At 42.2% G+C, this 21,271-nt stretch overlaps 1 protein-coding gene across 3 annotated transcripts in view; it reads right to left on the bottom strand.

Moving 5' to 3' along the window:
* The window catches only part of mctp2a (multiple C2 domains, transmembrane 2a), a 35,556-nt gene extending 16,345 nt beyond the window's left edge, over positions 1 to 19,211 (bottom strand). For 2 of the 3 annotated variants that reach the window (XM_075469809.1, XM_075469811.1), the window contains exons 1-16: positions 19,076 to 19,211; positions 16,164 to 17,141; positions 13,025 to 13,136; positions 10,879 to 11,021; positions 10,701 to 10,777; positions 10,469 to 10,583; positions 10,339 to 10,362; positions 7,781 to 7,954; positions 6,961 to 7,091; positions 6,677 to 6,863; positions 6,385 to 6,478; positions 6,201 to 6,303; positions 6,002 to 6,104; positions 5,792 to 5,893; positions 5,611 to 5,685; positions 5,206 to 5,325 (exon numbers count right to left, since the gene is read on the bottom strand). In XM_075469809.1, coding sequence (XP_075325924.1) covers positions 5,206 to 5,325; positions 5,611 to 5,685; positions 5,792 to 5,893; positions 6,002 to 6,104; positions 6,201 to 6,303; positions 6,385 to 6,478; positions 6,677 to 6,863; positions 6,961 to 7,091; positions 7,781 to 7,954; positions 10,339 to 10,362; positions 10,469 to 10,583; positions 10,701 to 10,777; positions 10,879 to 11,021; positions 13,025 to 13,136; positions 16,164 to 17,129 — 2,526 coding nt within the window. In that variant the 5' untranslated portion in view covers positions 17,130 to 17,141; positions 19,076 to 19,211. The remainder of the gene's footprint in view (positions 1 to 5,205; positions 5,326 to 5,610; positions 5,686 to 5,791; positions 5,894 to 6,001; positions 6,105 to 6,200; positions 6,304 to 6,384; positions 6,479 to 6,676; positions 6,864 to 6,960; positions 7,092 to 7,780; positions 7,955 to 10,338; positions 10,363 to 10,468; positions 10,584 to 10,700; positions 10,778 to 10,878; positions 11,022 to 13,024; positions 13,137 to 16,163; positions 17,142 to 19,075) is intronic. The other variant, XM_075469810.1, reaches the window with a different exon arrangement.
* Between the last annotated feature and the right edge of the window lie 2,060 nt (positions 19,212 to 21,271).

Here is a 21,271-nt window from a genome sequence, read left to right as displayed (position 1 = left end):
GAAATCCCTTGTGGCAGTTATTTAGTGTGATGCAACTAATGATTAAATCTTTTAAGCAAATATCACTTTACAAACATTATCTCCTGTCTCCATGTTATCAAAATTTGATGATTAGTTTTTCACGTAGTTTACTTTTTCTACTATCATTCTGAAAAACTACAAACGCACACATCTGCCTCCAAGGAGGATTGCTATGAGTCACTTAATTCCTCTGGTTTATTCAAAAGAAATATCACTTATTTATAACTTAAGTCAAACCTATGTTTGTCAAAGTTGGAAACTAAAGGTTATCAGCAGCTCATAGATAAGCAAATGCCAAAGCTTCTGAGTTCTCCTGCACAGTCCAGCGGAACAGTGATAGCTCTTTATCGAAGCACTAAGGAAGAGCAGCTGTGTGAGGCAAAGCATTAGCATTTCCTCACAGGGCCAGCTCTGGCTGTTGTCTCCCTGCCTGTCTGACACATGAGTAACGCCAGTGCGAGGCTGGAGTGGGGCAGTCAGCAGGGGCCCCGTGGTGCCTGTCAGCGGTGGCTACACTGACCCCGCAGTCCGGCACTGGCCACTAGTGTTTAATCCGTGTCGGGAGCGTTAACACTGAGCGACCTCCTGGGTGACAGATCTGCCATGCGAGCCTTTTCCCCTAAGGAGGTGGGGAGTTGGTGGGGGGGCATGGACTCTCTCTCACTGTCAACTCAGCTCACGCACGTTAACGCGTCGGGGCCAAGACCGGCCTTGAAGCAGCCACACACAGGGGTGGACAGGTCACTGCCTCAGCTGCACGGAGGGAGGTGTCCTCTGTGAGCAGGAAGGTGGTGAGTATGTTAAAGGCAGTCATTATGATACGCCACACACAGTGGGGTCAAACACAGAGCACACTTCAACTAGACTGAAAACATCTCGAATACAAAACAAAGTACAGCCGCACAGACAAAATCAGACCTTATTCATACTTAAAAGTTCACTTATGTTGTTTTATCGGTCTAAATCACAAAGAAAAACAATGTGGTTTGAAAAGTTAAAAAATGTTATTACAATTTTAAATTTCCAAAAACAAATAAAGATAGGAATGATCTTACAGCCATGAGGAAAGATTAGCAGAAAAAGTCTATAAATTCCACTGACAAAGTAAAATGCTCCAAGGTTACAACAATGTATTCAGACACTCTCGAGAGCTGTCAACTAACATGCCATTTGAGGGTAGCTAAATAACAATACTGTTTTAAATCAGGAAGCACAGCTGCAGTTTGTACGTACTCACAGACCATCATTTAATAATTAATAGATCTCAGACTAAAAACACCACACACACACACACACACACACAGCCATCACTGCCATGATTTTCTTTTTTTTTCTCCTACTGGACACTTTCCCACTGCAGTCTGTGAGAACTCCCACAGCCATGGAGATGGAGAGTGTAACCCCCATGAGACTGAAGAACCCCTACTCCTTTAAGGCCTCCAACTTTTTCAAACAGAGAGAAAACAGATGCAAAGCAGAAACAAGGAGACAATTCACAGGCTTCACAGTCCTCTTGCTGTTCTCACAAAAGCTCAGCCACACTGCAGAGCAGTAAACCACAAAAGGGCAGATCCAAGACTCACAAAGCATCTCATTTTCATGGACATTGTTAACGAGAACAATTATGACAACTCTTATTATGGCCTTGATCTTGGCCGGGACGGTGTTCTGGTTAATGACCCCAACTGCTGGGACTCCACACAGGTGGTCTTCTGAGACCTCTGGAGTCAGATCTGACCCTGTCATGCCCTCATCTGGGGAGATGATGATTCTATCAGGCCCCAAAAAGAACCCGTTGCAGCTGCCAAGCGTGTTTACAGCTGCACCGCATCAAACATTCATCAAATGCCAACTTTACAGTGTGTGATGTGAGGCAATCAGCATTTCACAGGCTGTCAAATGATGTCTACACCAGTTGCTACCTGGCAGTGTGAAAAAGAAAATGGTTCAAATACTCACTAAAGGTGTACAGGTTTCTTTCCTGTCCAACTCCTGACAGATAAGGTTCCTCAAATGTAAAAAATATTAATTCTACTTAAATACTTGAAGCGCTCATGTGACAGCAAAGCTGAAAATCAGCTTTCAAGTGTAAATGATTCCTATTCTTTTCTACCTCTCATCCGATTTATCTGAATGAAAATTCTCTACAACTTTAAACTTCTGAAAAAGATTAAGTTGGCCGGCTAATACAACCTTATTCAGCTTTTTCTCTTCTCTTTTGGGGAAAAGAAACGTATGTCTTTTGGTCTAATGCACAGAATGGAGGATTTACTCCAAGTCGTTCCCACGAATGGCTCCTGTTGGGAGAAGTAACTGACCTGATCTCTTTTGTGCCACTGTTCATATTTCTAGCAGTGCTGTAGCTCCATCTACAGGTGGTGAGCTTATGTGCAGCAAAGAACTCTGGGTGACCCCTCTGCAGTCACTGCTGATGTATAGCACATTCATCTCGCTTAGTCTTAGTGAAAAGCACATCTAAAGGCAGTTATTTTATGAAGAACTTTAGCTGTCACATTTTCCTCCCTCTCTGAGAAAGAAACTTGCTGTTGTCAAACTCTTGAAAAGCACAGATCCTCAGCTCATTACTGTAGCATAAACAAAAAGTAAAAAAAAGATCAAAATTTTTGTTTTTATTTCCATTCACTGATGAAAATGTTTATGAGGATTTGCCAGAACTTTGTTACATTTTTTTTTTTCCATTACATTTCCTCATTAGAGAGACTATTTTAAAACTGCAGTGCACTGGTGGGAAATAGAAGACAACTTCAAGCAGCATGGTCTGTGCTGATGAGCTTCCAGGCATCCTGAACTCACAATCGACAACAGTACTGCAAGTCTTTCCATTCCGAAACAAAAACACATGGTAGCAGCATAAAACCAAAGTGCAGATTTCTGCCTCTGCCACTCATGCGGGAATCATTTTGATATTTATACATAAAAACTCCACTTAACGTGAACTATGGCAGTGATCTTTTATGCAAAATTTGAATACTTTACACCCTAACGACCACTTCATAATGCATACAAGAATCTGCATAAAGAGGATAGCAATGTACACTACAAGCTGTGTGGAGGTCAGAAAATTTGCCTGTGGGGCTGAGTGATAAAATGGCTAAGTATTCCTGGTAAAGCACTACATGAGCATCCCACAGTCCCAGGAAAAAACACAGCAGAGGTAATGCATTACAGGATGTATATTTAGTGTAAAAGGCTAGGACTGGTCTGCCTGCATGATAAATAATGTATTGTAATGTATATTATAGCTAGACCCACCACTGCAGCGTTTCCTACTCTGAGAAGCCCTGTGCTGCCTGCCACTGTGGAAAACAGCAGACACTAGTGGTATAATTATGCACATCTGAGAGGCAAGCAGAGGCCATCTGTCAATGTCTGAATCAGTTACCTTATTACCACTGCCTAAAGATATAAAGATAGGAGTGGGAGCCGCTTTCATTAGAGCACATGGTAGCATGCTGCTTTAGACAGCTCCAAACACTAACTTAATTGGAAATGATGACTTGGAGGAGGAGAAGCGACTGCACGGTGGACGCCCTTGGAGTGGGCAGGGGCACAAGTGCAGATAGTGGCATGGCACGAGGCTTGTAATGACAGTCAGTCGAGACCTTCCTTTGGCCCTCACAGACTATCACGCGCTAGCATAAATTCTGCTGTAATATTTACATGTGATTTGCATGTTTTATTGTGCTTGTTACACGTTGAGGATGTAATAAATCACTGAAAACAAAAAAAAAAGAACTTTTCACTTGCTGAACTTTCAGCCTGCTGATGAGTGGGCGATGAGTAACAGTGCCAGATTCACTTTGGGTACTTCTCACCAATCACCTTTCGACACTTGGGATTATTTGAAGCTCCTCCTCATCACAGACAAAGGCGTATTCTGACCTATTTCGTACTGTCTGCTTTTAAACGTATCAACCTGTGCACTGGCGCTCTGAAACGGATGAGTTGTTTTAAACAACAAGAATGAGCGGTTTAAAGTCAATCTCATAATCTCACCACAGTAAAAATGATGAAAATAGCAAGTGAGTCTTTTTCCTTCATTTTAAGATCTTTATTTGAGTGTTTTACTCTGAATCAGCAGGTGCAGCAGGAGTGGAAATGAAAGATTAGAGTGTATCAGCGCAGAATCCCCTCACCTGTGGAGGATCTAATTATAGGTGGAAGAAGAAGGCCCCGTCCTGCTGACCTGTCACCCTGCCTATCCTCCTGCTCTCCTGCCCGTCTGCCTCCAAGATTCTCGCTATCTGCCCCCACTCTCGCTGAACTGTCTTTCTCTTTCTGTGCACCAACTTTCTTTCCCAGATAGTAGCCTGCCTCCCACTACGTCCTTATACAATTGCCTGCATTGTTCTCTGTCCTCCTGTCTGTGTGTCTGCCTGTCTGTCTGCACGCCGCATTTCTTCTAAAGGCTGTGATACACTGAGCCTGGCCATTGCCTGGGGGGATTTGCACCTCAGGATCACTGAGAAGGGCTTATAGAATACACCAGGTATGAATTGCATGTTATCCTGAGACACAGCAGACAGAAGAAAGGCGGTGAAAGGAGAGTTCTTCACACACCCTGTCTGTGACCGCTTCCTCACCCTGACACAGCGCTGGCAGGTCTTTCATGGCAAGTGTACACTCTTAATCATGACATTACATTGCTGTGCTGTGGGAGATTCACTAGGTCCTTTAAGATTATTTAAGCTTAGGACCTGAGATCACATACCCTCATTAAAAACAGCTAAACAGAGACGCTTAAACAAGGTTGAAATCTCAGAGGCAGACTGTCACTACTCCACCCAAGGAAGTTGAGACCGTGATCCTCCTTACACCATCCCCTGGGTTAGGAGGCTTTGCTAAGAAGTCAGATGTACAAACGCCAAAGCCCCACCCTTTCAAACACACTCTAATGTCATCAGAACTGAAGGAAAGCCAAGTGGGGTTTGATTCAAAGGATAAATCGCATCCATCCCATACACATGGGATACGAACAGAAGGCAGCCATTGTTTTTCATGGGAAAAGGGCAAGCAGAGGGAGAAAATGACTAAACCACAGATTCTCCTCAACAGCTCATTCGCACAAAATGAAAGAGTTAAAACTAGGCTGCAGTGAAACGGGACAAAACTTATTCGCCCCAAGGCTTAAAGAGAGTTCATTAACGTGAGGCAATGACTTACCAGAAAGGCTATTAGACTCCGTTGCGTGCTCTCCCACTGAAAACAGCTTTTAATGTACTGTAACGTGTACAGAACTGCTGTGCTGATTTTTCGAACCCGATATATATTCCTGGCAAGAACCTGATGGAAAATAATTGCAACAAAACACTGCATAGTTAGTCTCGTTTGATACTGGGCATAATGTTTATGACTCTGCAGTGAGGTTAAATCAGCTTTACAATCCCTTACTTGCTACTCATGAGGTTAAAGTCAATTAAACAAATTAGTTTTACCATGACTAATCAAAACCATGACCATGTGAAGATTTTTTTTGTGGCAACTTTAATAGGGGGACATAACAGGAAATCTTCAGGCAAGCTTTTTTTGCTCAATCTTTTTAACGCTTATAACACATTGAGAGAAAACCTTTTTGTTGAACTTTGGGTTTTCTTCGATTAATTTTGCCTCCTTTGGTTGGAAGGTTCTGATACCAGCTCTGACCTGAGACAAAGAAAGAGAAGATTAATGCAGCAGTTTGACGAATCTTTACTTGAAGCTATATAATTCAGAATTTTATCATCATTATAAAGTTAAGTTTGGTCTTTACTTTGTTATAGATAACCTCCAGCACCAGTGTGATGGTTCCTTTAGAAGTACCTCCTAGGTCTTCTTTCTTTAAAAACAGACATATCTGCTGGCCATTCTTAACCTTTAGGAAATCAAATATACAGCATAAGTGTAATTATGCTTTATACTGATTCACATCTTGTATTCAGAGTATTAGCAATTATAGAAAAATTGCAATAAATAAACTTACACTCAGTAGAGGAATGGCCACTTTCCCCAGAAAGTTTGAGGATTTGTCTCCATTTTCATCAAAGACAGTCAACTCTAACACATCGTGGATGTCCTTAATTGGGCTTTAAATTAGAGTAACAGAAATGTTATTTACATTAAAACTTCCGACACAAAATAGGACAGAAAACCTCTTTTTTTAGAAGAAGAAGTATTCTAACAAGGTAAAGGCTTTGTTCCACTCTGGATTGAGGGTCTTGTAGACTGCATCAGTTTGAAGTTTGCAGTTTCCAAGCTCAATCACACACACGGGGTTGCTTTTACCTGCAAATGATAAAGATGTATAAATTAATGTAAAGAAAATGCCATTACTTTGAGTATAGCAAACACAAAATTAAAGATTACCGTTGAGGTCTGTAGCAGGAAGATCATTCGCTTTCATAACATTGACCTGAAGCAAGCCAATTTCTCCTAAACACTTGTGGGAGTTTCTTAAACCCTGAAAAAAAAAACAAAAAAAAAATGGTAGTAACAGCTTTGTAGGAACAGTTAGCAAATATACCCCATTTTAACTTTATTGAAAGAAGTCCATCTACATTTTCTAAAATCCAGAACATTTTTGAAGATAAGAACTGAAGGCTCATTCCCTTTGTCACTAAAATCAATCAAAGAGAAAAAAAGAAAAGAAAAAACATACAAATTTCTCTATCACAGCGTTTCTCTCATCTGCATTTGTCAAGGTAGCGCTTTCAATTTCAGAGATGGAGACTCCCCAGCAGGGTCTCAGGGTGACCAGGAACACCAGTCTGCCTTTTCCTGGGTCCAACACATGAGTGTAGAGCTGCCTCTGGTTAAGAGGAAGCCTCGATAGATCAACCTCAAACCTGTGATACAAGAAGAAAATCACCCCGATGAAACATAAGCCTAAATAGTTGTGTGGACGAACCAATATGAGAAAAATATCAACCAGGAAACACTCACATCCCCCATGATTCTTCCCCCTTCCTGCCTCTCTTTGAGAACACCTCCACCTGCAGAGCTTCCTGGTTATCTGCAAACTGATTGAAGTCAAACTGCTCCCTCCACTGAGGATTCGCCTGAATGCAAAGGTTCTAAGGGCAGTAAAGACACAAATTCAGCTCATACAGTAACACATTTATTGATAGACTTTGATGCAATGTCAGGTTTAATGCATTATCAGACTGAGCACCTCCTGCATGACTCGTGGATTCAGCCCAAGCAGAAAGACGCGCAGGAGAAGCGAAAGAGGGGTGTGTTGTGTGTATGTGCATCCATTTGAGTGGGCTTGTATGTGTGCACCTCAGTCGCCACTCTGGGATTGTAAACACTGACAGCTTCCAATTAGAATCAGCTTTGTTCAACAAACAAACAAGCAGAGAGGAAAGAAGAGTGGTTTACAAAGAAATGACATGGCAACATGAGACAACTGCACCATCGAATCGTCAGGGGGAGGCCAACAAGTACAGGTAGATGAACAGGGCATGCTGGGTATGTAAATGAAGGCAATGAAGCCCACCACCCGCAGCACACTGAGAAGTGAGTGGCAGCGTTGCTCAGTCTAATGAGCTGCCTCTGCCATGGCCCAGTGAGCCAAGGTGGAGGTGAGTCACTGACAGGCACCTGCTGGGAGAGGAGAGCAAAGCCGGGAAGTAGGAGACAGGAGCTGGAAGAAAGTTCAACTCTAAAGAGCGGGCATTAAAAAGACAGAGAAACTTGATGGGGGGGGGGGGGGGGGGGGGGGGGAGAGTAGGAGAATTGTGAAAGTAGAATCAACTCCAACCTTGCTCTTGTATTTCTGATCACCAAGGCGAAAGCGGACGTAAATGTCATCCTGGCCGTACTGCGGCAGGTCCTGTCCCTCCACCAAGGTGATACGGAGCACACCTTTCCACATCTTGTTCTTCAGCTGATTCTTCTGTGTGTCAGCTGATCGAGACGGAGAGGCCTGGATCTGCTGCAGGGCAGAAATGCACAGAGACAGCTCCAGCTTCTTTTCTATTCAAAAGCACCTTGAACGGAGGCTTTGTGCTCTCCTATCCTTTTACCTGCTCCTGTCCCAGCCTAACACCTCATCATGTTCACATATAGCATGAAAGTAGGACAAAGGTTTACACTATACGGGGCAGCTCTATTGGAGCACATTAGCACATCTCTACTGACAGGCAAGCCACACCGTGGAGACTCCTGGAAAGAGAGGGACGTCAGTGAGCAGCCAGATGTCCCTGGCTGTGACAGTCCCACTCATCACTGGCTCCCAGACAGAGTGTGGGGAGGCAGGACACTTGGCATACTGCACCAGAGACAGCAGGCAGCAGTGAGTAATGATGCAAACCGCACAGCTCTCTCATCAGCAAATTATGCATACGTGCAGCATGTATGGCCTGCAGCAGAGTTTACTTCAGGTTGGCTAATTCATCCACCTTTATTCAACCAACAAAATGAGATTTTATCTTGTAAATTGAAGCTATAAAACTGACCAAGATACTGCGGTTTCAAGAACTCTTAGGAAATAAAGGACAGCCCAGAAAATAATCCACTTCTCCTGCCGTGTGCCACAGAGGGAGCGAGAGGAGGAGAGGCCTTGATATGTTTCCATGTCTGAGTTCCCATGAGGCCATGCAGTGATAGGCCAGGGCTGTAAAAACAAACAGCACAGAGGTTGTGTAGGGCTGTCTGTAATTAAAGAGCAGGAGCGTAATCTGCTCGAGCCTCTTTGATTGCCCAGCTCCTTCGGCTGCCCTGGCGACGCCGCTTCAAACGGCCTCAGTGAAACTCCCCTGCTACTCCAGCCCCTCCTCATCACTGCAGGGTCACAACCCACATTGCCACCCAATCCGGAGGGGATCAAAGCACATCTCAGGGACCTGAATTAACATGGAATACCACAGGCACAGCCCTATAAATATCAGCCCCTTCAAAAGAAGAGGAACAGAGGGAGTAGGGGAGCGATATAAAACAGGCCTCAGCCAAGTCATCCCAAGTGTTTATCTTGGACACATTTCTATCTCAGCGGCCAATAAAACAATTCCACTTAACTGTAAGTGGCCCCTAAAGAGAATCTATTCCTGGTCCTAAAAGGGCTGTGCGATTGCTTCCATATGGTGGGACAGCATGGGGACAAGCACGATGAGCTCAGACCCAGGTCCATTTGGCTGGTACCTCCGCACTGTCCATCCACAGCTGTGATATTACATCCTAACATCTGGGTTATTGCCCGCTATGCCTGGGAATTATCAGCCTTGCCATCTTAGGCATCCCACACTGGCAGCATGCCTCGAACAGCCGAGCCCCCCTTCCGCTTCTCCCATACGCCCCCTCCTGTTTGAAACACTATCACACAGCAGAGTTTTTACTTAGGCACTTGCCATTCCCGGTCTCTGTGGTGGTATCACAGAGGGAGAAAACGATGTTCCGACAGAGGGGGAGTAGAGCTGTAAGAGCTGGGTATTCAGCACTTCCAGGATAGGTGTTAAATGCAATACGATATACTACGTTCGTCAAAAAATGAAATGGGAAGAAAATTGCATTGTTACATTGTTAAATTAGCACTGTGATTTAGGAGGCAGAACATTGTGTTTAGTCCCCTCCACACACTTCTGTCTCCCTTTGAGTATCTTTAACCATCTGTTGTGGATAACCTACAATGTGTATGAAAATGGCATTCATTCCTTTGTCATCTAATTTCAAATTGAGATTGTCTTCTGGACCATCAAGAGACTGAACAGTGGCAGATGTAGTGACAGCATAGGTGTGAATAGAAACCCATTCTCTGCGGTGTGAGTCCCAAACTGCAACCCTCCAATTTCACTCTGAATCTAATTACAGCTGCAATATATTGAAAACCACTCGAGGAGAAATAGAACTTTGTTTACTACAAAACAAAATACTCTTCTGTAATACTCACCTAAGTGCTCATTTGCAATAGATACAGTTTGCATGCTATATATATATATATATATATATGTATATATGTATGTGTGTGTGTGTGTTTATTTTGTTTTTTGTTTTGATCAGAACCCACTGTGATATTTTGCCATACTTATTAAAACAAATGTTATTACTAAATATAATATACGTTGCAAAAAGGTTCATTTTAAATCTGCAGAAGACATGGGAAAAGCTGAAATAAAGGTTACACACAAAAGCCGGCAAATGTTCTTACAGTCTTTGTTGCACCATAGCACAGTGAGCTACTGCCACCTAGTGCTTTAGATCCGGCTAACTGTAAGCACAACTTAGTAAATGACAAGGCTGAATGAAGTAATACAAATGGAGCTCTGAATGCAATACAGGAATTTCACCTCAAATAAAATGTGACGTGATATCACAATCCCGTACCTTATTCTTTTTTTGGAGAAATCTCTGTAAATAAAAAAGGAAAGCATGTTTTAGTACCAAAGCTTTAGTGAGATGAAGGACAAAGAATTTCATTCCGCACACAAACTTCCATGATCAGAAATTTTCTTACGTGGCCTCGTTTGATGGTGGCATCTCTGAACATCAGGGAGACATCGACGATGATGACTCCCATGTCGTCTTCTTTGCTTTTTGGATCATAGAGACGCAACTCCATGTCATAAGTCCTGTGCGAAGACAGAAAGGACAAGGAGATTAAGACTTTTTGACCACTTGTTCAAATCTTTAGGAAAATTTATTCTTTAAAATATGTACATAAAAAAAAATATTAATATCCAACTCGCCTGTGCATTTCAAGGTTTTTCAAAGAAATAGTACTGGAACCCATGAAGTCATCCGAAGTCCGATTTTTATCATAGACCTGCAACATTATTACAAACACTTATCACATGTCAAATAAAATTCAACTGTACAATTGGGCACGGGACATCTTTTATTAGATGTTAAACAAACAATGCCTACCCGAACTTCCACAACATGCTCCCTGTCTCGAAGAGGAAGAGAGAAGGACTCGTTCCACCAAGGATTTAAATTTTTATAAACCACTTTGCTTTTATAGAATTGTTTTCCTTCCAGTTTGAACTTCACGTATGGATCGCTCGAAGCTGAAATTATCCATAAGAAAATCTCAAATAAGAAATGTAGTGTAACAGCAGTGTCATTGACTTTAGAGTTTAAATGAACAACTTCTGGAATTGAATCACAGTTTACAGTGGAAGGTAACATTTTAATACAAACCAAGTCAAGGTTATGTGGGACACATTTTAACACGAAAATGTACGTGTATGAAAACACAGATGATGATACACAAACATGCAACCCTTCCCCCATGCTGAGTGTGTGAGAGACTGTAACATGTGACGAGGAGGAGGAGGAGCACCCCACACATGGCAAAAACAGCAATGTAGCTGTTTAATTGTGAAAGAGTAGAAACACTCGCCAGCATGAGGCAACCAGAAACCAAAATCGAGAAGCAACCAGTGTTAATCTTCCAAGCCTGTTAAAAAAGTCTGTCTGTGAGTGCGCCGAGGGTATGGGACTTCTTTGTTTCTGCAATTGCACGCAGATTGGCCAAAAAAATGAAAGGTAGCCCCATGCCTTCATTTGTATAGGGGAATAAAGGGGTGCTTGAGAGAGCCTGCAGGGAGGCTTGAATCACATGACAAAGGCCCTGTGGGGATGGGCTGTCAGGCCTGTCAGCTCCCCACTCCAAATGAACATCTCGCAAAGGCAGGCAGGACCCACAGCAGCTCCACCCTGCCAGCCTGTGACAGGGAAACCTCCAGGCAACTTGACAGGAGGAGAATGTGGCAGCTAGCGAGGAGAAAAGCTCTGGCATGACTGAGAATGGTGACGATGGAAATTAATGGGAAGAAAAGAGAGAACAAAAACTAAGGAGCGGGGGGCTGGTGGTGTGGTCCCTTTCAGAATATGTAATGACAATGTATGCCATTGGTGGGCCTTTGGCACTGTGTTGATTGTTGGGCAAACACTGGAGAGACAGGGGGCGTGTGTGGGCATTGCATCATCACGGTGCCATCTTGTCAGGGAAAGTAAGGTCTCAACTAGCAGAGGGCACCATGCCTGGAGGCTCCTCTGCCACCAGGCATGAAAAAAAAACCTGCTTAATTCCAAGGTGATTCCTAAAGCTACTGGTTGAAAACACAAAGTCACCTCAGGATTTTAATTGGCAAATCAAATAAGATTAATGCAACTTTGAAATGCTGCCATGTCACAGCGGATTTTTCAAGAGTCACTTTCTTCTCTTTTTTTAAAAACTAAAAGTAAAACACAAGTCTAAAAATGTTCAAATACACTAGTCAGAAAATTGGCATAATTCCAGAAACCTTTCAACCAATTTTGTGATTCCATTTTTTGTGGCCACTTGAGGGTGCTATTTTCACACTGCAAACACACCTGGCCTTCTTGTATGCTTAATACTATAATGTGTTATCCTGTCTCTCACCAAAAAGAATGACCAAGTTAAAAAAATGTGTGCAGTTTCAGGTTGATGATATAAAACATTCATTTTAAACACTCTGAACTATAAAATCTAAAGAAATCAACAAAAGAAAATGTTGGCATATAATACTAAGATAAAAATAATTCACAAGGTAAAAGATTGCATTTATTTTAGTTTTCAAATCCATCAACAACAGTTGTTTAAATGAGTAGTTTAAACAGAATGAGTGTGTCTTTTTGAATTAGAAGAGTTAGTTTTATCACAGTCTGTCTTTAGTCATACTGGTCTAACTGCATAGTTTTCAAATGCTCTTTTTTTCTTCGTAGGCGACAAGAGACGTCACACTCACAGGAAAACAAAAGAATTAAATGAACACACCCCATTCTCTCTGTTTAAACTGGCACATTTCTATAATCTAACTTGTTTGTGTTTTTTCAACATTTGCAACATTGGTTTGTGTCTCAGAATGACAGCAAGATTGATGAAGTGTATATGCACTTTCTGTATAAACAGTGGACTCAGCCTTAAGCTGTACACTTAAAACTACTCAAAGCTACAAAAGTAACTGAAGGATTTGTTCAGAGTTCATAAAAAGCTACCAGGAAGATCAGTCTGAACTTTGTGCGTGAACATATGCATACTTACCGGAGCGCTTGTCTCTGATAACCAGGTTCTTTCCCTGCTTTAGGTTGATGTTCAAGAGGTACCTCTGGAATGGGGCAGGTGTTTGGACGTCAGAGCCTGGTGTCAGACAGTCCTGTGGAGAACCATTCCAATTTACAGGCTTTTTCATATCAGCTGCTTGATTTACTTCAATGGGCACAACAATTCAAGGAGTACTCACAGAGCCTCCTAGGCAAGACAAGGCAAGGCAATTTTATTTATAGAGCACAATTCATACACAGGGCAATTCAAAGTGCTTTACAGCTACATAAAATCACAAGAAGGCAATAAAACCATTAAAAAGGAATAAAAAAAATAAAAAGAAAGAAATTAAAAAAGAAAGAAATTTAAAACCCATTAAAATAATCATTAATTAATTAAAAAGTGAAGAGTGCAGATAAAATACTTTCAGGTGTCATATGCACAGCTAAATAGAACTGTTTTCAGCCTGGATTTAAACATTGTCAGAGTTGAGGCCTGTCTCACATCTTCTGGAAGACTGTTCCAGATTTTAGGGGCATGAAACTGAAACGCAGCCTCACCTTGTTTAGTACTGACTCTGGGCACCAGCAGGAGACCCCTCCCTGAGGTTCTCAGAGCCCGAGTTGGTTCATATGGCTCTAACATGTCAGAGATGTACTTTGGCGCTTGACCGTGAAGAGACTTGTACACAAGCAGAGCTGTTTTAAAGTCTATTCTCTGAGCGACAGGAAGCCAGTGCAGAGACCAGAGCACTGGACTAATATGGTCGTATTTTCTGGTTCTAGTCAGGACTCGAGCAGCAGCGTTCTGGATGTACTGCAGCTGTCTTATAGCCCGTTTAGAGAGCCCAGTGAGCAGGCCGTTACAGTAGTCTAACCTGCTGGAGACAAACGCATGGATCAGTCTCTCTAAGTCTGGTTTAGACACTATTCCTTTGATTCTGCCAATGTTTTTTAGATGGTAAAAAGCTGCTGATGTTACAGATTTAATGTGGCTGTTAAAGATCAGGTCTGAGTCCAATATTACCCCGAGATTTCTAACTTGATAGTTAGGTTTTAGAGAGAGAGTCTCAAGGTGACTGATAACACTTTCTCTTTGTTTCTGTGCGCCACAGACAATGATTTCAGTTTTGTCTGAGTTTAGCTGGAGGAAATTGTTTTGCATCCACACACTGATCTGTTCGATGCAGCGACACAGTGTATCTACAGGCCCGTGTTCTCCTGCCGTCAGTGACACGTAGATCTGAGTGTCATCTGCATAGTTGTGGTAGGACACATTATAGCTGCGTATTAGCTGGCCTAGTGGAAGCATGTACAGATTGAACAATACGGGTCCCAGGATTGACCCCTGGGGAACCCCACAGGTCATAGCCATTTGGTCTGAGACACAGTTACCAATTTCAACAAAATATTTCCTGTCCTCCAGATAGGACTTGAACCAGTTTAAAGCACGACCAGAGATTCCCACCCAGTCTTCTAACCTCTGTAATAAGATCGCATGGTCAACTGTGTCAAAGGCAGCACTCAGGTCCAGCAGAACTAAGACTGTGACTCTACTTGCATCTGTGTTCAGGCGGATGTCATTTGTCACCTTGATCAGAGCTGTCTCAGTGCTGTGGTGGGGCCTAAAGCCTGATTGGAAAGTATCAAAAGCATTGTTAGACAGGAGAAAGTCACTAAGCTGTTGGTATACAACTTTTTCTAGGACTATGCCTAAGGATGGCAGGTTTGATATGGGCCGGTAGATGTTCAGTACTGTGACATCAAGATTGCTCTTCTTTAGAAGAGGCTTAATGACAGCCGTTTTTAAGGCCTTTGGAAATGTTCCAGTCTGGAGTGAGATGTTGACTAGATGAGCAAGTTGTGGTAACAAACTGCTCAGCACAGAGTTTAGGAATCTAGTGGGCAACTCATCAAGGCAGCACGTTGATGAACTCAGACTGCAGATGGTCTCTTCAACTGTTTTGTCAGTAACAGGTGTGAAATGTGTCAGCTCTAGGTGTCTAGCTGGCTGCAGAGTAGTTATTTGTGTTGTGGAAATTATTGCATTTTTAATGCCTTGAACTTTGTCATTAAAGAATATTGCAAACTCATTACACTTGGATGTAGAAATGAGTTCTAAAGGCAGTGAAACTGGAGGGTTTGTTAATCTGTTTACTGTAGCAAAATAGAACCTAGAGGTTCTAAAGCATTTTCATCAAAGAGGTCACACACTTCAGCACACATCTAAATAGAAAAAGATTGGAATGGCATTTTATAAAAGATCATTACAAAACAAGGCTGTAAAAAGGCTGTGTACTCTGACATTAGTCAAAATAAGGATCTGTACGTACAGTCCTTATGACCTCAAATAATCCCTTTCAAGGACATGTCAACAGCATGTAAGTACTGATGACAGTAGTTAAAAGTGTTTATGGCAAAAAATTGTTAAACTTGAAGAGTTCTTTATGTAAAGCTGTTCATGTGACATTGTGTCGCAGACTTGTAACACAGGTTCTTGAATGGTTTCCATACTGTATCTTAGAGACATCTAGAGAAAAAGTAGATGTGACAAGTCTTGGTCTCAACTATACCCCCCGGCACTCCTGAGTCAAATCCCAGGTGGCCACAACACTGAACACTAACATGGTTCTGATAACATCATGTGGCACCAGTTACTGTTACAGACAATACGAGTGTTGTGTAACTACAATCATGTAATAAAAGCACATTGCTGAGAAAAAAATCATGTAAATGTTATGCACGTATCAGAGACTCTTCGTGGGGAAAAAAACAAACCACACTATTTGATAGTTATATGTGAGTATGCAAATATCCCAGTAATTTAAACCAGTGTTGTTCTATATTACTATATCTATAGCAACTGAGGTGGTTTCCATGTGCCTTATTAGCTTCACACAACCTCCTGTTAACCAACTTATCGTGACAACATCTATTTTCTAAGAAATGTAAAGTTTTGTCTAAGTTACTTAGGGGTCCGATGTCTCTGCATGACTCTGGATGGTTTGGTTGTCACTGTCATGTGATGTTTTGGTGTTTTTTTTTTTTTGTTGTTTTTTCAAATAACACATGTCTACTGTATATAGACTTCATCTAACAACAGGGATGCTCTGACCAGGTATGTAGTTAATAAAACTGACCTCCTCCAGGGCTTCATCTGGCTGTTCCAGCTCTAGCAGACCCTCCTCCATGGAGAACCCTCTCAGCAGCAAAGGAGTGCAGGGTTCTTGCTCCTCTTCCAATTCTGCTGACCAAGGCATATTGACTTGCTCCTCAGTGGGAGTGCCACATGCAGAGTCCAGAGAGGTGCCATCGCTACTCTCCAAACGAGTACCTAAAAGTGGCATCCTATCTACTGAAGCATTTGCTCTTATTGCTGGCGGAGTGCCCCTTTCAAACGATATGGTTCTCTTTTCTGTGTAAAGGTTCTTTTCATCCCCCATGGTATTTGATCTTAGCAGGGCTGCAGGAATATTGTATGAACGCACTCTTTCTGCTGCCGGGTCTTCACCAGACAGACTCAACTTCTCTTCGCGGTCTGGTCTTGGCACATTGGTAAAAACATTTCTCGGTGCAGGAATAGGTTCAAAAGAAAATGTTGGTACATTTCTCTTGGCTCTCTTAACCACTTGTGCATACAAGACGTCTTTAGAGCTTGACATTGTTTTGCTCTCTGGGCCTGAATTTGACAAGTTACTTGTTTCATCATAAAGGTTCAATGTCTCCATGGGGGCACTCACTCTATTCAAAGGTGCAGCTGGGTGATTTATCTGAGGAACTCTGAAAGTAATTTCAGGGTCTGTGGCTGATTCGTTTAGTTTGTTCATGTAAATCGCTCCTTCGGTGGTTGAGCTACTGGCAATGGAATCGGTATCACTCAGGCCAGGAGAGATCGCAAAGTAGAGGGCATCAGGGACAGTAGCAGACAGTAGTTCTGTAGAAAACGCTTCACCGGGCACAAACGACAGATCTGGTACAGAAATACTGCGCCGATGAGCCAGGTTCCTCCCCTGCTTGGCAAGTGGCTTCTTACGAGGCTTCATGATGTTGGGTAACTTGGTTTTCAGACGCAGGTTCTCCAGTAGGTTCTTTTTCTTGGCTTCCATCTTGACCGATACCTGTCAGATGGAAAACAGCTGTGAAACGGAAATGTTTTGTTCATCATGTGTGCAGACATAGTGCCAAGCGACAGCAGGCTTGTTCAGTTTCCAGACATCCCAAGTTCCAAAAACTCATTTCAGGGAGATGCTTATCGAACCCCCCCCCCCCCCCCCCCCCCCCCCCCGTGCCTATTTGATTCTGGGGGTCTCTAATTTTGCCTATTTATCAACATATTAAATTGGGGATTTTTTTAAAGGCTTAGACAGGCTGGATATAGATAGTTAGATACTGTAGCTGCTAGTTAGATATAGGCCTACACAATTTAGTAACTAAATGTGCATTGATACTTTAAATAAGTATTTGATACGTTTTGCTTTATTTTATAACATTTAATGACATATAGCATTTAACCTACAGAAATAAAATGCAGATGATGGCGCATTCACCTACCTCCACACGTTTTACAGTCATTAAGTCCGCCGTGGGCAATACTGAAGTCACTATTGCATAATGTGCACCTCGCCACGGTGTCATCATTCTTCACCTTCTCTACACATGGGTATACTTTAGTATATTCTGCTGTAAAATGAGTCTTATATTTTCGTTTTTTTTTACTCGAGGATTCACCCTCTGCCATTTGGCAGGATGCACAGTTTTGAGTGGTAACTTAGGTGACTGTCAGAGAGTAAATCGAAGCCCTCCCACACCGAACGTTATTGGCTTATTTTGCTGACTAAACCAATCAGCGCGCCCTCTGACCAGCAGTCGCCCTGAACGCTCGTTGAACAGAGCATTGCTTTGGACAGGTGATACGCACAGGTTTCACACCCCTCCCCACACCCCTCACTCTCTCGTGCCTGCGCAGTCCAAACGCGCATGGTGCACGAGTGTTATTGTGTTGCCTGCATGCTCTCACTCGGATTGAAAAAAAAAAATAAACTCCCTCGAATAGTCTAAAATCCGGGATATTTTATCCGACTCGCGGGCATCCGTGATTAACTATCAATATCAGGGAGACTCCCGGAAGTTCCGGGAGACTTGGGATGTCTGCAGTTTCCACAGTCACATTCCAAGAGACCAAAAGATCAAATGTACTTGAATGTTATGACCAAATGTTACACTGCCAATATATAAAAACAACTGACCAAGAAACACAAACTAATAAAACATTCTATCCTTTTGTGTTTCAGATTGGATTTCCTGTCTGACACTTTAGCACAAATTGCATTTTATTAGGTTGAAATTCAATACTGATACTGAAGGTTGGGTTGTGGGGTTTAAGCCCTTTAAAGCGGCAGTCGGCAACTTTTTTTTAGTCATATTAGCTTGAACTGTCATGGGATTCTGGAAGTAGAATATCAAATAGGCTGTTTAGGAAAAATAACGAAATATGTAGCTCCCTCTGAAGCCTGTAATCATGCTTACAAAAACGGAGCGCTCCCGGCTGTTTTTAACCAATCAAGTTAGGGTGGAGGACTCCTACCTGTCAATCACAGCTTGTGCACGCTGCTGAGCGTGAGTCTGCCACAGCTTGTGCCAACCTCGTCCACAGAGGGGGAGGGGTTTGGGGGGCGATTCGGAGCTTGTTAGAGGTTGGGGGAGGGACCTGAAAGTTGTATCAGTTTGAATTTTCCGACTTTAGACTCACAATTTTGAAAACCTGCTGACTGCAGCTTTAAAGGACAACATACACACCCATGAAACTTGTTGCTGTTGTTTTCCTTAGTATCTTACATGGTGTCACACCACAAAGAACCTGCTAGTGCCAGATTTCTCATAAAAAGACAAACATTTCCTCCTTATAAACAACCTTACAGAAGAAAAAGCCGCCAACGTTATCAGAGAGAAAATATTAACTTCAATGGCAAAATGAACAATTTTTCTGGGGAAAAAAAAGCAAATTACTCTCATTCTGGGTTCTTCGAGTTCAATTCAGACAAAGAAAACCTACCTGCTCAGTCTACGTCTGCTGAACAGCCTGGCGAAGCTTCACAGTGACTTTGTTTCCAACCAGTCCAGGAGAGAATTTTCCAGTAGCCACCTGAACCATCCTAACTATGACGAAAAAGAGGATGTGTATGAGGAAGTGCAACAAGTGATAAGTGGAGGAGCCATGCTGGGCGAAACTTGTCATACAAGTCACACAAGCTGAGTTTCAATCACTGTGAGAAAGAATGCCACTGTTAACTGTTGAGTCCTTCCCAAATTGTCACTGGATGGAGCTACAGACGATTCCAGTTTTGTGAGATCAGAAAATATCTGACTACAAATACTAAGTAAACCGAGTCAGTGTAAAGGGAGATTAAACAGACCCTGAAACAGTGAAACTATAACACATTTGCTCACAGTACACCAGACTGTTTTATAAGCCTGTTTATTGTTGATTTGTATATTTGATGGGTTATTTGCATTTGTGAGTCGATTTGTCTGTTTTTAGACTTGTATGCAGTACACTTCTGTGAGTTCTCATACAAGTCCAATTGTATGAATATATACTTAATGCCATAATCTTGTCTAATTCTACAACACAACTGTCCAAAAGATTCTCAAAATGCTTCTGATGGATTCTGCAACACGATTGGAGGCGCATGAAATGTCAGAACAGATCTGGCACTCAGTTTCACACAGCTCCACGTTTGTTTACAGAGGAACAAAGTTAGCCTAAGCTCATCAAAACTGCTTATTTGTGTTTGCAAAGTATAAACTACAGCTTTTTTGTCCACACATAGAAGCTAATACAACACACCCAATGTTGTCCCCCCCCCCCCCCCCCTCCTCTCTCCCTTCTCCTTGTCTGGGCCTAACAGTGGAAAGTACATGACAACAGATGTGCCTGAGTCTGGGCTGAGTCTTGTTCAATATTTGCTGACGTCTTAAGGAGATCCAGCCCACATGAAAGAACCCCAGCTTGGCTTCAAGTTAAAAGGCAGGTTTGGGTATCCGTACAGGGCGAGCCCCAGTGGCAGGTGGCCTTCCAGCCTACATCTCACAGAACTCAAACAATCCAAAATCTTGCTTGGTTACTCTACACATGCACGCTGGACCTCATCCAGCCCACAGCACAGCTGGTGTCATGGTCGGAAAGCCAAGAACATGCACTTGGGGGCACCCAAGCCGCCAAACTAGATTCCGGCATGAAAGTGTGAGGTTGTGAAGTACACAGCTGACCTTAACATCTGTTTGTCTCACAGTATTTCATGTTTTCTTGTGTGAGGTGGCAAATGTACTGTGTTTGTACATTGAAGGCATAAAGGGATCAACAGAATTCCAAATTCAGTTATTGTTGGGGGTTCATCAGCTAAATCTTCTTGAAAATCTTCTTGTTTAGTATCTTCACAAAGGGTAGCTAGATTCTACGACTTGCCTTCTACCTTTTTTTTTTATTATTTACTTATTGCTCCAGTTTGTGCAGGAATATTTCCTGTTGCTTCAACTGATTAGCTAGGGTATGAGGAATTTTTAATTCCTTTACCCTTACAGTTGTATTTGATTTGTATTATTTGTGTACTCTAAATAATCTAAAAAATGACCATATGAACATTTGAGAAATCTAAAGAAAACACATCTGATCCACAAGTTTTGAAATATATATGACGTGTTCTTCGTTAAAAGATTTTTTTGGGCTTTTTTCATTTAAAAGTTACAAAACAAAAAAATGGTAACCTATTGTGTAGGTTCTGCAGGCTAATGGAGGCATCTGTTCGTGATGGAATTACACATATCCTCTTATTGTCCACATTAATGGAATAATATTTTGAGTGTGTGTCACGCCCACGGGACTTTCCCCATGTTTTTAGTTTTATGTTTTATCATGTTTTAGGTTATGTTTTGGTTTTCAGTTCATGTCCTGCATTTAGTTTTGTGTTCTAGGTTGTTTCATGTCTTGGTTTTTGAGTTCACGTTTAGTTAGGTTTTTCCATTGTTTTTTGTCACTCACTCAGTTCGTTAGCTTCACTCACTTCACCTGTGTTTTCCCCATCAGCTGCACTCAATCACTAATCACTCCGAGTTCCCTATTTAGTTTCCAGTCTCCCCTGTCATTTTGTGATTTCCTTACCATACCTACACACCTACCTACCATGACTCCTGATTTTCACACCCTCATGCCACGCTTCGTCTTGTTCAAAGTTAAGTATTTATTCCATGC

This window comes from Odontesthes bonariensis, chromosome 7 (assembly GCF_027942865.1).
Source record: "Odontesthes bonariensis isolate fOdoBon6 chromosome 7, fOdoBon6.hap1, whole genome shotgun sequence".
In the NCBI taxonomy this organism is placed as follows: Eukaryota; Metazoa; Chordata; class Actinopteri; order Atheriniformes; family Atherinopsidae; genus Odontesthes; species Odontesthes bonariensis.
Note: the sequence above shows the minus strand (reverse complement) of the source record. Positions and strands in the feature narration are given on the sequence as shown.